Raw genomic sequence first — 17,516 nt, 5'->3', positions numbered from 1 at the left:
TTTAAAAAAATAAAAATAAAAATAAAAATAAAAATAAAAAATATGTATGTAATGGTAGCGGGAATGTGGATCTAAACAAACTTTCAGAAAGAAAAACTATCAGTAGGAACCAAAAGCCTTTAAGGAAAAGGCTTTGACCTAGAAAATCCCATTCTCAGAATTAATCCTTAAGCAATTATTAAAGATGTATTCAAAATGTTTCAGGAGGCGCACCTAGGTGGCTCAGGTGGTTGGAGTCCTACTCTTGGTTTCAGCTCAGCTCATGATCTCAGGGTCGTAAGATCGAGTCCCACATCAGCTCCACATAGTCTCTTTCTGCTTCTCCCTCTGTACTCTCTCCTCTCTCTCTCTCTCTCATAAATAAATAAATAAATAAATAAATAAAATCTTTAAAAAAATGTATCAGCCCTTTCCTTACTATTATTTGTATAGTAAAAGACTGAAAGCAATCTAAATTTCTATTGCTATGGGATTTTAAAATAAATTGTAAGAGGGGCACCTGGGTAGCTCAGTGGTTGAGTGTCTGTCTTCCACTCAGGTTGTGATGCTTGGGTCCTGGGATCAAGTCCCACATCGGGCTCCCCACAGGGAGCCTACTTCTCCTCCCTCTGCCTGTGTCTCTGCCTCTGTCCCTGTGTCTCTAATGAATAAATAAGTAAAAATCTTTAAAACATAAATAAGTAAAAAATAAAAAATAAATTATAGGAAAGAATATTATGCATTTTTAGAAATAAAAATTTAGAAGCTTATTTAATACATGCTAAAATGTTCATAATGTTATAAGGTTAAAAAATGCTGCTTCGGGATCCCTGGGTGGCGCAGCGGTTTGGCGCCTGCCTTTGACCCAGGGCACGATCCTGGAGACCCGGGATCGAATCCCACGTCGGGCTCCCGGTGCATGGAGCCTGCTTCTCCCTCCGCCTGTGTCTCCGCCTCTATCTCTCTCTGTGTGACTATCATATAAAAAAAAAAAAAAAAAAAAGTGCTGCTTCAAGTTCGTGTGCACCATGTCATCTTGGTTTTAGGGGGTGTATATACAAATACAGACACATAAAAAACAGACTGTTAACCATTAATTCATCACATATGATGCAAGTAAGTCTGGGTAGATGATCTATTTGGAAAATGGGAGGATAGTAAGGAACATAAGAGAATAGTAAGGAACATAAAAACAAACTGCAACAAACACTTGCTTTGCCAGAGTTGCAATACCCTTTGTTTTAAATTCTAGTTGCAACTGATACGAGCTCTGATGTGTCTGATTAATCAGGCCTCCTTTTGGGACCTCAAATGACCTCTGGAGGCCAATTAGTTCTTCTGCTTCTTAAAAAGAAAAAAAAAAGAGAAAGAAAGAAAGAAAGAAAGAAAGAAAGAAAGAAAGAAAGAAAGAAAGAAAGAAAGAAAGAAAGAAAAAAGAAAGAAAGGAAAACTGACTGAACCTGTTAGTGAGAAGTTTGACTAAGGTTACTGTGGCCTGCAAAGGTGGCTCCTTTGCTGAGTCTATAAAGTTCCCATGCCGTCTCCTCTACTCCAGACTCATGATTCAGCATCCGCAGCGCTCGGGGCACTGGCATAGCTGACGGAAGCTTTGGTTTGTACGAATGCCAGAAAGCACTGTTCCCGTGCTTGATTTAGCATTTCTGCTCGCCTTCCACAGCATCAACTTTTCAAGAGATTCAACAACCCCCCTGATGCAGCCTAAGGCAAGAACTGACAGGATAGTAAGGATAATAACAGGGAGTTCTTAATCTGTGGCACAAAATTCAAAGGTTTAAAACACCCAGTGAATTACAGATGTGCCCACAGTTAATTGGACAGTTATAATTCCTGGGAAACTCCATACCCCCCCAGGCGGTATTTACAATTAAGACCACCCATAAATACCTGGCGAGAAGCTATCGCACTGAAAAAAACATGTTCTTTGTGCTACACAACCCAGCAAGCCCACCTATAAAAGGCCCACTTCTGTGCCAATACTCATTAGCGATGTAGGGAAAAAAAAAAAATCCAGAGATGCCTGGGTGGCTCAGTGGTTGAGTGCCTGCCTTGGCTCAGGTCGTGATCCCAGGGTCCTGGGATCGAGCCCCACATCAGGCTCCCCACAGGGAGCCTGCTTCTCCCTCTGCCTCTGTCTCTGCCTCTCTTTCTGTGTCTCTTGTGAATAAATAAATAAAATTTTTATAGAAAAAAGAGCCCAATGTTTCCCATTGTGTTTTGCTTCCCCGTTTCCTCTCCTATGCCCATGGTATCTGCTCCATGGACACTACTTAGGCTCAGTGGCACTCTGTGGGCTTCCTACATATCAGAGTATCTGAATGTAGCCATTCCAAGGATTTTCATCCCAACTGGTGGAGATCACTGGCTTCCTTACATACAAATAATCTCATTTTCATCTAAACCCACTTTCTCCTTATTGACACTCTGTTAAGAGAATAGTTCATCTCCAACTAAATGAGACTGAGTACCCAATTACCTATTACAATGTATGATGGCCTTGCGTACGTTTATTTGCCCTCTCTCTGCCTCAATTTCTTCCTTCCTTTGCATAACAGAAATAATAATAATACCCATCTCCCAGAACTCTTAGGAAGATTAAGAAGGACACTGTTCCCTGAATCTCCCTTCCCCCACCTCTCCTCTGCCCCTCTCAGGCACCAAAGTCACTTGGACAAAACAGCCATTCTAGTCTGGTCACACACTGTGACCACAAGCTGGTGATCTACTACTTGAAAGTATTGCTATGGAACTGGATAGCTCTTTATATCATTCATTTACAGAAGATGCTATATCTAAAACCAAAACAATAAACATTTCTTTATTGGTCCAAATATACAAAATCTCTAATGTTATCTCAAACATTTGTATGTTTTAGTAAGTTTCTTCTAAACTTATTTCAAATTTAAAAATAGCACTGTTGTACAAGAGAACAGATAATCTTATTGAGAAACTTCAAAACAATGCAGCATGCAATGAATAATTCTATGAGCACGTATGTTTATGCTACAGGATTTCCAAATGTTCTTAACTGTACCTTAGAGTGCTGTGGCTTCCCATTTTCGTAATGGATCTCCACATAATCAGAAGACAGCAAACCACTACAAGGAAAAGAAAATAGAGTGATTTCTCCATCTAAGACGCTTAGAGGTTTAAAGATAATCAGCTCAGTAGATGGCTGCTGCAGAAGGCCGGTAGACCACAAAGAAACACAGTCCATGGTTATGAACATGTTCTCATCAAAAGCTTCAAATGGCATCCAGCAACAAATTATTTCTCACCCTCTTAAAAAGAGAACATATAGATACTATAAGGGTGAACTCAGTTTATACTGAGTTTATATAGGGATCAGCTATTTAAAAAATGGGGGCATAAGTGATAAACTGTACTCAAGTATCAGAGTAGAAATGATGCCTTAAGAAGAGTGGAGTGAAACAATCAGAACATGCTGTCAGAATGGGTCCTTTGGAAGGATAAATTGTATAACAGAGCAGAATTAAGTAAAGATACAAAATTTAGACACTAAGCATCATTTGAGTGATAGGTTAATTAACATGGAAAAAAAGAGAAAAAGCAGGTAACAGGAGGAGACAGACCCTACAAAAAGCCTACAATTATGCTCTAAATAACTGGAATCTCAATATATAATCACTGAGAAGTATAAAGGCCAGATAGTAAATATCTTAGGCTTTTCAAGGCATGTGGTCTCTGTCACGACTACTCAGCTCTACTGAGGTAGCACAAAACCAGACACAGGCAATATAACAAATGAGTATAGCTATGTTCCAGTAAGACTTCATTTATGGACACTGAAATTTGAATTTCATGAATCTTCACATGTCATGAAATTCTTTCTTCTTTAATTTTTTTTAACCACTTAAAAATGTAAAAAACATTTTTAGCTTGAGGACTGTACAAAAGCAAGTGTGCTTGATTTGGCCCGTGGGCCATAGTTGGCCAACCCCTGGAATAAAATAACAGTCAACAGTAAAGACTTTGAAACAGACAAAGTAGGCCGTAAGCCTAGCCCAGTCCCTTATTACTGCTGTGACCACAGGCCAGTTACCCAACTCAGACTTTACTTGAGTCAAACGAAGGCAATAGAGAGTATGAATCTCATGGGATTTTGGAGGTTAGATACACACAATGCTTAGCCCAGAACTCAGCACCAAGTCCGTGCTCAGCAATGAGCAATGAGGCTGCCACTAATTTTTTTAAAGATTTTATTTATTCATGAGAGACACAGAGAGAGGGAGAGACATAGGCAGAGGGAGAAGCAGACTCCTTGTGGGGAGCCTGATGCAGGACTCGATCTGAGGACTCTGGGATCATGCCCTGAGCTGAAGGCAGAGGCTCAACCACTGAGCCACTCAAGCATCCCCAATGTTTTTATTTTAATTCAACTTCTCCACAAACACTCTTCTCCGTATACAATGTAGGGAATACAAAATACAAGTCTCAGAGAGAGCCACTATTAGGACATCTGGGTTCCTCTTCAGGCTCTGCCACTAGAAATATTGATGAAAAACAATAGGTCACATGTGCTGAACACTCACTAGGTCCTAGGCACTGTGCTAGGGACCAGAAAGAGGTTAACTCATTTCATCCTAAGGGTAAGTGGAGGACAAAAAGTAGGTTCTTCTATATATGAGCCAGATGCATGCCCTAAATTTAGGCCTCCATTTCCTCTTCTGCAAAAGGGCTGGAGCAGATGAATCCTCAGGTCCCTTCCTACTCTGACATTCTATTTTCTCTAGTTCTGCCTAAGTGTAGGTTTTCTTATTAGGAAATTTTGACACTACTTCTTTAAAAGAAATATATACTTCAAATGATTTTGCATCATTTTGAGAGCTGCATCTGACCCAGGTCTAACATGCCAGGGTGAAGAAGGCTGGAGGCAGCTCAGAGCCAGTCCGTAGAGGAAGAGACCCATGTGTGCCTTTACAACACAGAAATAAGGCCGATGCTGGCGCCTTAGACAACTTCTATTGAAATTATTAATCAAATGTGTATCTACTGATGTTCTACATTTGAAAACAAATTATGGTACGTCTATTCGTTCCCTTTTAACAAGCTAAGAAATAGTCAAAGTAATGACAATTCTTAACTCTATGTACTTGGAAATACCTGCCAGGGTGCAGAAACTTCTTTCATTTCTAGTTAATTAAGTCAGCTATTAGCACGGTGAATATACATAAACAGGGCTGTTGATGGTAACATTTCTCTGAGGAATGCTTCTACAACACCAAGGCAGAGAGATGTTTCACTAGCTATCTTCTAATTACCTTTCTCTACAGGTAATTCATTATTTTCAAAGTTCTCAACCACGGGATTACTGGAGCATGTCTAAGAGTTAAAAACAAATTTATTTGCTTGTGATGACAAGGGTATATAATAGCATTCTAACTATTAATTGTCAAATCTGATAAAGGTCACTTTAATTATCTTATTTACCCCTTTTAAAGGGCTTTCCCTCCTTCTCCCCCCGACCATGGACATGACTATTTCTAACATCTCCTGCATTTGGGAGTCTTAAAGAAGGAAAACAGTGACTTTTACAGGAGTCTGTGACAGACACTGAGCTGGACATAACACTGTATGCTCCTGTCATCACACCATTCCACCCTCCACCTCCTATAAAAAGCACCACCTCACCATTTGCTCCATCCTTTCCTCCAGTCTGACCATGGCACTCTCTCCCTTAACACGGTTTCTGTTGCTCACCACAACATCCCAATACGTGGCATAATCCCTAACGCATAGTAGGCCTTTAATCAATACTGGCCAAGTGAGCAAACATTTGTAATCTCCCTGATAGTGAATTAACAACAAAATGTAAACTAATTAATTATAATGTTCTTAAAGTCATTTGAAGTCAGATCTTTCAGTGATGAACAAGTAACACTGGAAAGAAGAAATGGATAGTTAATTATGTGGTGGTGTGTCTCTGGCCCCACCCAGTGGGGAAGAAGCAGGTAATCTCCATCTCCGTTTGCCTAAGGAGTTGTCTGGCAGTCTCTGCTTGCAGATGCTCTTCAAGCCTTCCCCCCACTTCTGCTTCTACTAGTTGCCCCAGTAGAATTTCCTGTTGGAAACGGATTGTTCTGATATGCCAATGCTGCCCTATCTGGCAAGTGTGGTCCCAAGCATAAATGGTCAAGTTGCTTTGTTGATCAGCCAATTGGTACTTAATCTCTTGTGAGAACTGATAAAAGGGAGCTGGGGAACGCCCTAAATTCTGAAATAAACATGCTTTTTCTAATTCTTAAAGTTACAGAAAAGCTATGACATGGCTACCACAATGCCTCTCATGCCAGTTATCTGGTGAAAGAGGGGTGATCCTTGGAAGTAAAGGGATAACTGTAGGATGCAAGTTCAAAGCAAGGTGGGAAAGAGTGGAAGAACCAGAGTAAGGAAATTCTCTTGAACTTCCTCACTCTGCACTTTAATGGTGAATCTATACCACTGTGGTATTGAGAAGAACATGAATTCTAGAGTCAGGCTGAATGCGATTTTACTCAATTATGAAGGGCCAGGCTAAGCACCCTGAAGATGCTGAAGTCTAAGAGCAGGAGAATGGCAAGACTATTAAAACATGACAAGTGAGCCAAGAATCAAACCAATGAAAGGAGCTGTGGTAGAAATGATGTGATGTAGCCACTATATCTCATTTCATTTTTTGCTTCCTAGCACAGTAAACCTATGCTTCAATGCTTCTCCCAGCAGTGAGGTTAAGGCCAAGAGATTGAATTATGGCTCAGAAGATACAGAGGGTAGTAATGTTCACCCTTCTAGTGTGGCCATTACACTCCATGCATGATTCTCCAAGTTCTCTCTTCCATGGCAACTCTGGAAGCCACGTGCCCCAGATGACATGGCTACAAGATAGATGCAACCTAGTTCCTACATCATGATCTGGATAAGAGCTTCTGAGGAAAGCCACTCAACTTGTATTGGACCATAATATAGGTAAGAGATAGGGGATCCCTGGGTGGCTCATTGGTTTAGCGCCTGCCTTCAGCCCAGGGCGTGATCCTGGAGTCCCAGGATCGAGTCCCACATCGGACTCCCTGCATGGAGCCTGCTTCTCCCTCTGCCTGTGTCTCTGCCTCTCTCTTTCTCTCTCTCTCTCTGTGTCTCTCATGAATAAATAAAAAAAAAAAAATCTTTAAAAAATAAATAAAAATAAAAGATAAAATTTTATAGTGTTAAATCTCAGATTTTATCTTTGTTACAGAAACATGGTTTCAACTATACTAATGCCAAGATTTATCACAAAGAAAAATTTAGAAATTTAATGTTCAAAGAATTTCAGAATCATCAGCAAATACAGCAATATACAAAGAAAACTGCTACAATATCTAAGCATTGGAAATTCACACAAAGAGAGAAATATGCCTCGGGGAAATATTTCCTATGTAAATATATTTGTTGGAGTCCTTAAATTTGAGATTTATGTTTCTAATGAAAGTAAGCACATGAAAAGCCAAGTGGTCAAAACTTCCAAAGGTTTATATCTTTCACTATAGGGAGGCTCATTATGAAGAAGCCAAGGAGCTTAATCACTGGCGATAAGTTACTTACCAGGAATCCCTTGTGCCTAAAAATCTTATTAACCAAAAAGGGTGGATGACTCCTAGGTTTTTTGGGAAAAAACTTGAATCCCTTACTCTAAAGAAAGAATATAATGCTTTCTTTTGGATAACGCTGTCATGAAAGGTTAATCGAGCAAATTGAATTGTTCAGAAAGAGATAAAGTAAAGGTCAGGGCCTTGGGCTATGAGGAAAAATGCTAGGGAAGACAAAGGCTAGACCACAAGGAAATCATCTGGTCTACATGAGTTAAAAGTCATTTACTTCTTTATTAAAAAAAAAAAGTCAAACTACCAGTCTCTAGAAGTCCAGTTCTGCAATTTACATTCACTGAAATTAATATGTTGAGCCCTCAGAATTTATACCTCTGATTAAAAAATTGTGGGAACAAAATGAGCTTTTCTAACAGGACCTAAAGGCCAACAGAGCATTCCTTCAGCAGCGGAGCCAGGGAAAAGCCATTCTAGTCTGGTCACACACTGTGACCACAAGCTGGTGATCTACTACTTGAAAGTATTGCTATGGAACTGGATAGCTCTTTATATCATTCATTTACAGAAGATGCTATATCTAAAACCAAAACAATAAACATTTCTTTATTGGTCCAAATATACAAAATCTCTAATGTTATCTCAAACATTTGTATGTTTTAGTAAGTTTCTTCTAAACTTATTTCAAATTTAAAAATAGCACTGTTGTACAAGAGAACAGATAATCTTATTGAGAAACTTCAAAACAATGCAGCAGGCAATGAATAATTCTATGAGCAAGTATGTTTATGCTACAGGATTTCCAAATGTTCTTAACTGTACCTTAGAGTGCTGTGGCTTCCATTTTCGTAATGGATCTCCACATATCAGAAGACAGCAAACCACTACAAGGAAAAGAAAATAGAGTGATTTCTCCATCTAAGACGCTTAGAGGTTTAAAGATAATCAGCTCAGTAAGATGGCTGCTGCAGAAGGCCGTAGACCACAAAGAAACACAGTCCATGGTTATGAACATGTTCTCATCAAAAGCTTCAAATGGCATCCAGCAACAAATTATTTCTCACCCTCTTAAAAAAGAAAAAAAAAAGAGAAAGAAAGAAAGAAAGAAAGAAAGAAAAAAGAAAGAAAGAAAAAAGAAAGAAAGGAAAACTGACTGAACCTGTTAGTGAGAAGTTTGACTCAGGTTACTGTGGCCTGCAAAGGTGGCTCCTTTGCTGAGTCTATAAAGTTCCCAATGCCGTCTCCTCTACTCCAGACTCATGATTCAGCATCCGCAGCGCTCGCGGGCACTGGCATAGCTGACGGAAAGCTTTGGTTTGTACGAATGCCAGAAAGCACTGTTCCCGTGCTTGATTTAGCATTTCTGCTCGCCTTCCACAGCATCAACTTTTCAAGAGATTCAACAACCCCTGATGCAGCCTAAGCAAGAACTGACAGGATAGTAAGGATAATAACAGGGAGTTCTTAATCTGTGGCACAAAATTCAAAGGTTTAAAACACCCAGTGAATTACAGATGTGCCCACAGTTAATTGGACAGTTATAATTCCTGGGAAACTCCATACCCCCAGGCGTATTTACAATTAAGACCACCCATAAATACCTGGCGAGAAGCTATCGCACTGAAAAAAACATGTTCTTTGTGCTACACAACCCAGCAAGCCCACCTATAAAAGGCCCACTTCTGTGCCAATACTCATTAGCGATGTAGGGAAAAAAAAAAAATGTCTTTTTAACCACTTTCATCCAATTAAAATAAAAACCTAAGACATTGTCCTCTATTGCTTAAGAAGTGGAACTAGCTAGGGAAGGGTTAGGTGGTGGTGAGGTGGGGAAAACCTAGACAAGCTTCTTCAAAGTGTGGATTCATCATTCTGATTGAACTCATTTGCAGGATATTTTAAATGTCCATACTTATACTTAAGGTCAAAGCAAAATAGGCTAGGAGTAATCCTTTTCATCTCTAGTGAACTCAGACCACACGAAGTGGCGAACCCATTCCGAGCTGCAGTTGCTAATATCTCTGCAAGTAAGTATATGCCAGAAATTCCAAGATTCCCCCATAACAGAGTGTCAGGTATTCTCACATATCTGGTTTTACCCCACAGATCATGAAACAAAAAAGATTTTTAGGGACACCTGGGTGGCTCAGCGGCTGAGCATCTGCCTTCAGCTCAGGACATGATCCTGGAGTCCCGGGACTGAGTCCCACATCGGGCTCCCTGCATGGAGCCTGCTTCTTCTCCCTCTGCCTATGTCTCTGCCTCTCTCTCTTTGTGTCTCTTGTGAATAAATAAATAAAACCTTTAAAATATATATATTTTTTAAACATAGGGGAAATGGAGTCCAAATAAAAACAGCATACCTCTTGAACACAATTGCACATAACTGAAATGTTCTGATACACAACTTTAAAGCTAATAATGAATATTACAGTGTGTTGAATATTGCCAATGCGGGTTCTCTTCTGACTTGCCCAACATTTCTTTTTACAGCTATTAAACTTGGCATCACACACAGTGAAATTGTAAAGAGTGGGTATGGACCTGTTATCCACCTTGCCTTCCTGAACTTTGTGCAGGTCAGACAGCTCTCCTCCAAAACCAATTCTTGCCACGTCCTAGGAGAACTCCCTGCTTCTTCCATTTTTCAGTTTATCAGAAAAACTGCACATATGTTTACACAGTGTTTCATTCTTTCCAAGTATGAATGAAATGGTCAAGAGAATAAAAAGGAAACCAATGGAAAAATTTGTCAGAAATAGTAAGCATTAAATAAGATAGCTGGTACAAGATAAATATGCAAAAACAAAATACGTTTTTATGTGCATCACCAAAAACCACCTAGTAGTAGTCTAGGAGAAAAGTTCCTACCAACAATGACAAAAAGAGAAATGAATTCCATGTATGTGTTATATATGTAGATATATAAACATGTATGTACAGATGCATAGATGCACACTCTATAACTTTAATGTTACTTCCAAGCAAGATCCAGTAAATTTTTATAACTCAACAAAATTATTCCAAAGTTCATCTTAAAGACCAAATGTTTATGACTACCTAAACATTTTTCTTAAAAGAGTTACAATAGGATATTAGTATTATATTTATATTACTATTGTAATAACCAAGCTACACAGCAGTGACCTGATGAGACAGATGGCTCAAAGGAGAGAACAGAAAGCCCAGAAAGAAATTCAAGTTCATATCAAAAACTTTATATATAAAAATAATGGCATTTTAAATTGGTAAAAAAAAAGAGAGAGATTAAAGAATAAATATGTATGGGACAAGTGACTTAATATTTGGGGAAAGACCTCTAATCATGTCTTATACCAAACTAAAAATATTTGCATTACAGATTTGTATTTTTGAAAATAAAGCTATAAATATGCTATAAAAATACAGCTGAGTGTTAGGAAGGAGAGGCCTTTTTAAGCACAATATTAAATCCAGAAATTATAAAGCACAACAAATAAGACTGCATAAAAATGTTCAGACTTCCATGAGTTAAAAAATACCATAAACAACATTTCAAGAAAAGCTAAAAAAAAAAAAGAAATCTGCAAAATATATGAAAAACAAAGGTTGCAATCCTTAACATAAGGAGCCAAAATTAAAACCGAGTAAAAACAGATAAACAATTCAATAGAAAATGGGCAAAGGATGTGGGCAGGCAATTAATGAAACAGAATGTGCAAAATGCCGTTCACGGGGGGAAAAAGAAAACGAGAAATACTAATGGTCCTCAATTATATACAAATGCACAATTGCACTAGTAATAAAGGACTTGTAAATTAAAACGACCATAAGAGACCAATTTTTCCCATCGGTTTAGAAAGTAAAAATGAATATTAACAGCCAGAGCTGGCAAGAGTTAGAAAAAACGAGCACTCCACGCATTACTGTTGGGAATGTGTATTAGTGCGCCTTGCTGGGGACAATTTGGCAACAGCTATCAAAGTCCTAAAAACATACTCACCCTTTAAATCCATAAATTTTTATAATCTCCTAAGTGCTACTTTTTAAAGGTATCCTGAAGAAATAACCAGACAAGAGCACTCACACATATACACCCATAATTCTCTGAAGACGATGTAGGTATGAGCTGGTTTACTTATATGTGGTTTTACAGACAATAGGAAAGATATTTACAACGTTGTTCAGTGAAAAAAGCAAACAAGAGAATATTATGTTTGGTAACCTTTTTAAAGTATGTTTACAATACAGAAAGGAGAAAATCTGCAAAGATACACACTCAAACATAACAGTGAGCTATTGTTTTCTGTGGAACCGTCATTGGTTTTTCTTTTCTTTCTTTGGCTCACCCATTAATTCCTAAAGTTTTTACAATGAATATATATTAGCTTCTAAAATGAGCCACAACACATATGATATTTTTTAAAAGAAGGTGGGGAATGGGGGTTTATTTACCCACCAGGTTCGGGACAGGAAGGGAATCACAGACACCATCGACACCCCCAGCAACCATGTGGGGAGCAGTGGCCCGATTGTCTCTCTGTCCCCTCACCTCGGTCCTCCCACCGCTCCCTGAACACCTGGAGGTTGTTCAAGCTGGAGGGAGTGGGTGAGGACCCAAGGAGAAACGCAGTCCATACCGTCGAGGTGTTTATAATCTCCTACCTAAAACAAGGCAAGGCCACAGGTCACCTGGTATGAATAATAAAGCATCAGGTTGCCCCCAGAGAGGAAAACTCATTTCAACTAAGACGATCAGGAATTTTTTCAAGAAGAAAGCAAGGCCTAAGCAGATTTATGACAAAATACGGTCAGATTTGTGACAAAATAGGGAACCATAGGCGGGAAAGAGTGGGTGATACAGCCAGGGGGACCGGGCGCAGCCAGGGAGGCCTATCCAGGGGGCAGCTCCAAGTCCAGCTGGGCCAGGGCATCCGTCCCAGGGGGCAGGGCTGTGAAAAAGGCAGATCGGGGCCCTGGCAGGACACGGGGCTCAGCACGGAGCTGTAACCTGGGAAAAGAAGGGCACGTCGGGGTCAGGACCTCAGACTGGGAAAGCCAGACTCAGGTGTGCGGCAGCGGAAAGCACGAGGCGCACCCTGGCTCCTCGGAAGCCGCAAAGTCTGGAGGGCCGGGGAGGGCTGCGCAGAGGAGGTTCTCTAACTGGGCCAATTAGAGCCATCTGCAAAGTAATTAATGTTAGCAGCAGGAGAGAACAGCAAGAGACCAGCGGAAAGGCGAAGGCAAGGCCGTCAGCAGGTGAAAACCGGTGGCCTTAACTTTCCTTCACTCATTCAATTACTGGCTGAAGACGGAGGAGAAACAAATAAAACAGAGGCGGGACAGAGCATCAGCCGAGACGATGGAATTTTTACCTAACCGTTTCCATTCCTTCAAATGGTTTTATTGTAAATCACAGATACTTGTCCTAGCATCTGCTATGCAAGTGCCAGTGTGAACTCTGCAATTTTACATTCTTTTAATAATTCAGGGAGAGTAAGAGTTCTGTAGACGGGCCACGGCGATCTCCTGGGCGCTGTCCTCCCCGGGAGGAGCCTAACCCTTTGTCTCACTGGTGCCAGCCAACCTGAGGCTGGACAGTGTCTGCTGGCTAACCTGAGCCCCAATGCCACCGAGCAAGCCCTGCGGGACAGACTGACAGGCAGGACTGCACAGCGCGATAAAGGAAAGGGATCGGAATGGTCATCCTAGGTTGCTCTGCATGAAGCAGGAGAGCAACATTCTATAGGTGATCGCGGGACGCTTCCTACATAGAACGGGGACGTTTAGAGATGATAAGCCCAGGCCTTCCTAAATAGCACATGTGTGCAAGCAACTGTCACAATGCAGCAACGAGAAACATGCTTCTGCAGTAACAGCAAACTAATCTGGCACACAAGAACACAGATAGCAACAAGAAGACCAGGAGGAAAACGAGAACTTCTTAAGGGCTTCTTCAAGCAAGTACAAAATTACTATTAAAATAACACCCATTTTTTAAATTACCACTTAGAAAAATGATCTTCAAATTCATCCCATACTTCACAGCATCAACAAATGATCCACTAGGCGCCTGGGTGGCTCTGTGGTTGTCTGCCTTTGGTTCAGGTCATGGTCCCAGGGTCCTGGGATTGAGTCCCTCAGTGGGGCTCCCCGCAGGGAATGTGCTTCTCTGTCTGCCTATGTCTCTGCCTCTCCCTCTCTGTGTCTCTCATGAACACATTTTTAAAAAATCTTAAGGAAAAATGATCCACTAGGCCTCTGGTTTTTTTTTAATTTTTTATTTTATTTATTTATGATAGGCACACAGTGAGAGAGAGAGAGAGAGGCAGAGACACAGGCAGAGGGAGAAGCAGGCTCCATGCACCGGGAGCCCGACGTGGGATTCGATCCCGGGTCTCCAGGATCGCGCCCTGGGCCAAAGGCAGGCGCTAAACCACTGCGCCACCCAGGGTTCCCTAGGCCTCTGATTGTTAAACAAAAATCATGAGTTCCGAAATCAATTGCTCTAGCCAGAGAATTTTTCATGCTTCCAAATTATGTACCATATCAACGTAATAGCAAGGTAACAGACCTTTGAAGAGTATATAATTTATCAGAAAAACCATTCGTTTGTGGCTTCTGTGGAAAGGGGATTCCTTCTAACTGGTATGGGCTTTCAGATTCGGTGTAGCTCTTTAGAGTGCTTAACCTGACCTTTTTCACTTTGTTCATGGTAATATCCTCAGTTATAAAAGAATGCCTGAACTAAATAACACCCAGATGTATTTGCTGGTAGAAGGAATTTACATCAATTAATGAATGAATGGGTTAAGAGGCATGCAGGGATCCGATTCCTAGCCTGACTCTGACACTGTCTCTGAGACCTTGGAGAAGTCCCTAATATTGTGGAACAATAATATTATGAAACTATATTGTGTAAGTTTTCTTACAAAAAACAAGAATGTTGGGTTATAGGATCCCTAAGGACACTTCCAAGTTTAAAATAGTGAAAGTGAGTATGACTACCATCATCTCCTACCCTAAAAATATACCTGAGCTAACCTGGGAGCTGGGGCTTGTTAATGCACACTTCTCATCTATTTGGTACACATTTTATGAAATAATCAACTGCTGTGTACTGGGATAACTTCGGCCAGCATTTTCAAGAGTGGTGCTAAAAGAAAAGTTCTGTATCCCATGCATATGTAAAAAGCCTCTTTATGGTTTTTTTTTTTTTCCTAATTCTACATTTCTGTATACCTCAACCAAAAAGGAACAAACATCTCAGTTTTCAAGATGCTAAGTGATAAGCTTCTCTACAGATTAGATTAATAATGAATAAAAGAGAAACTAACCTAAGAGCTAATATTTAAGAATTGCTTAAGTTATATCTGTGTTAACACCAACCTATTTAAGTGGTGTGTTAAAAATCAGATAACAATTACAAAACCATCACTTGATTGTAACTAAAAATAACTCAAAAACTTAAAGTCATACTAAAGTGCTTTATTGCAAAAATACCGAAAACCAAAGATAACAGGGAAAAATAAGTATTTATCCTGCTTACGTAGCTTTTGATAAGCAAATGTGATGGCATTTCATGTCACTTTGAAGGACACGTATAAAATAGTGATTACAGATGAGTAATCTATTGCAGTCTAACTATATAGCTTGGACATCTTGCATAGCCCTAAAATTGAATTTTTATCTCCTAAAAGCTACTCAAATTATTAACTATCACCACTTAATTCTCTAAATGTATATCTTAAAAGTCACTTTAAATAATTTATAGGCAACGGCTCCTGGGTGGCTCAGTGGTTGAGCCACCCTTTGGCTCAGCGTGTGATCCTGGGGTCCTGGGATTGAGTTCCACATCAGGCTCCCAGCAAGGAGCCTGCTTCTCCCTCTGCCTATGTCTCTGCCTTACTCTGTGTGTCTCTCATGAATAAATAAAATCTTAAAAAAATAATTTATAGGCAGACACACTCCTTCTGTTTTAATGTATATAATGTGTCAGTGCTAAAATCAAATAGGTGGTGGTAGAGAAAAGAAGAATACCACGTATCTAAAACAACAGAATTTTAAGACAATTTTATAAACAGGTTTTTTCTCTAGCCAGACAACTTTCATTAAGTTGTCTTAAAATGTTAAGTCCAGGTAGACAATCTTATCCACATTCACAATTAAAGTGCCTCTCAATGTTTGGATCAAAAGCAAAACCTTTACAAGATTCTAGAAGCAGCCAAATCCCAGAGAGACTGACACAGAAAAAAGGAGAAACTATGCTATTTAGGTCCTTTCAGAGAAACTATTTTTAGTTTAATCTTAAAACCAGACATTTTTAGAACCCTGGTGAAAAGTCTAACAATTAACTATGTGATCCATAGTAGCAAATTCACTAAGTACCAACAGAAAGTTCTAGAATCATGAGTTGGAAATGATAAGGAAGGAGAAAGATCCTAAGTGAACAGATTCACATCCAAGTTTGGTAACTCACAATAGGGATAGAAAATGGAGTGGACAACATTCAGAGAAAAATCCAGAAGCTAGTAGTCTGGTAGAGTCAAAACTCAGCCAAGAGAATATTTAGGAGTTGAAATGCATGGAGTCTAGAGATCACACCAGTACGTGAACACCAGATAAGCAAAGGAGACTCTCCAAACTACCATCCCATAGAAATGGCAGGTTCCATACTGTATCCACAGTTTTTGGTATTGTCACCTACACAGAAGAGGTATCCTAATAAAATTCTGTTGTTGATGAGTCCACAAGCCAGGAAGCTCAGAAGAAACAAAAGACAAGATGTCACATCACATTCCAGCGTGAGGAATCCACAGGAACTTGAGGGTCCCACCAGCAGAGCTCAGCCCCAGGTAAGGAAGGCGAGGCCTGAGACAATATATGGCAGCAAGAAAACTGAGACTCAGGCTACTTACTGTCTCTTCTTTAAGTAAGTATCCATAAAGTTGAAAGCCAAACCAGGCAGCCTGCCCATGAAGAGTGGAAATGTACGGCTGAAAGAAGGAAGGGGTGCCTGGGTGACTCAACTGGTTAAGTGTTGGACTCTTGATTTCAGCTCAAGTCATGGTCTCAGGGTGCTGAGATCAAGCCCTAAGTCAGGCTCTGTGCTGGTCGTGGAGCCTGCTTAAGATCCTATCTCTGCCCCCCTCCCAGCTTCTCTCTCTCTCTTTCTCTCTTAAAAAAAGAGAGAAAGAAAGAAAGAAAGAAAGAAAGAAAGAAAGAAAGAAAGAAAGAAAGAAAGAAAGAAGGAAGGAAGGAAGGAAGGAAGGAAGGAAGGAAGGAAGGAAGGAAGGAAGATGAGAATAGATGTGATAGCAAAATTACTGTAAGGGCAGGCCTCTTTACTATTTCAACCTGTACCTGGAGCTCTATGAAAGGAACGTATGTGTGTGCATGCGCGCATGCGCATACATGCATAATTTCTTCATGGGCTCTCTATAACAAATTGTTAAGACATGGAAATGCTACTAGTATGTATCCTCAAGGATCAGGAGTCAAAGAGGTAAAGAGAAGTCATGAGCTCTCAAACTGAGAAACCAATGTAGGAAATTTCTAATAGTTCCCTAGAACATCAGAGAAAGATATGGTGGATGTCAGTCTACTGAATATTTTCATTGTATACTTTTGAAATCTTCATTTTACTCTAATTCTAATTTCAGTAAGTCAGCATGAACAGCTGAACCCTTTCGGTATTAATCCTCCTTACAATCTACACAGCTTTCTTTTGTTATGAAATGCAAGGAATAAACATGCATCCACATTTTCTTCTGAAAATTCTGTTGTTACCATTTTGCTGGGTTTGTCTTTGGTGTTGCTTTGTGGAAACAAACAAACAAACAAACAAACAAAAAACAACTCCCAAATCTCCTACACAAACTTCAGGATGAGAAGTTACCTGGGGGGAAAGCAGGGGTGGAAGAAATGTATTGGGGAAAAAGCACACAGGGAGCTCCTAAG

At 40.0% G+C, this 17,516-nt stretch overlaps 1 protein-coding gene across 3 annotated transcripts in view; it reads right to left on the bottom strand.

The window, feature by feature from the left end:
- Positions 1–17,516, bottom strand: part of ADAM23 (ADAM metallopeptidase domain 23) — a 169,339-nt gene that overhangs the window by 80,233 nt on the left and 71,590 nt on the right. For all 3 annotated transcript variants that reach the window (XM_041737549.1, XM_041737551.1, XM_041737550.1), the window contains exon 4: positions 3,032–3,095. In XM_041737549.1, coding sequence (XP_041593483.1) covers positions 3,032–3,095 — 64 coding nt within the window. The remainder of the gene's footprint in view (positions 1–3,031; positions 3,096–17,516) is intronic.

Source organism: Vulpes lagopus, chromosome 22, assembly GCF_018345385.1.
Source record: "Vulpes lagopus strain Blue_001 chromosome 22, ASM1834538v1, whole genome shotgun sequence".
Lineage (NCBI taxonomy): Eukaryota > Metazoa > Chordata > Mammalia > Carnivora > Canidae > Vulpes > Vulpes lagopus.
This window is presented reverse-complemented; position numbering and strand designations above follow the sequence as displayed.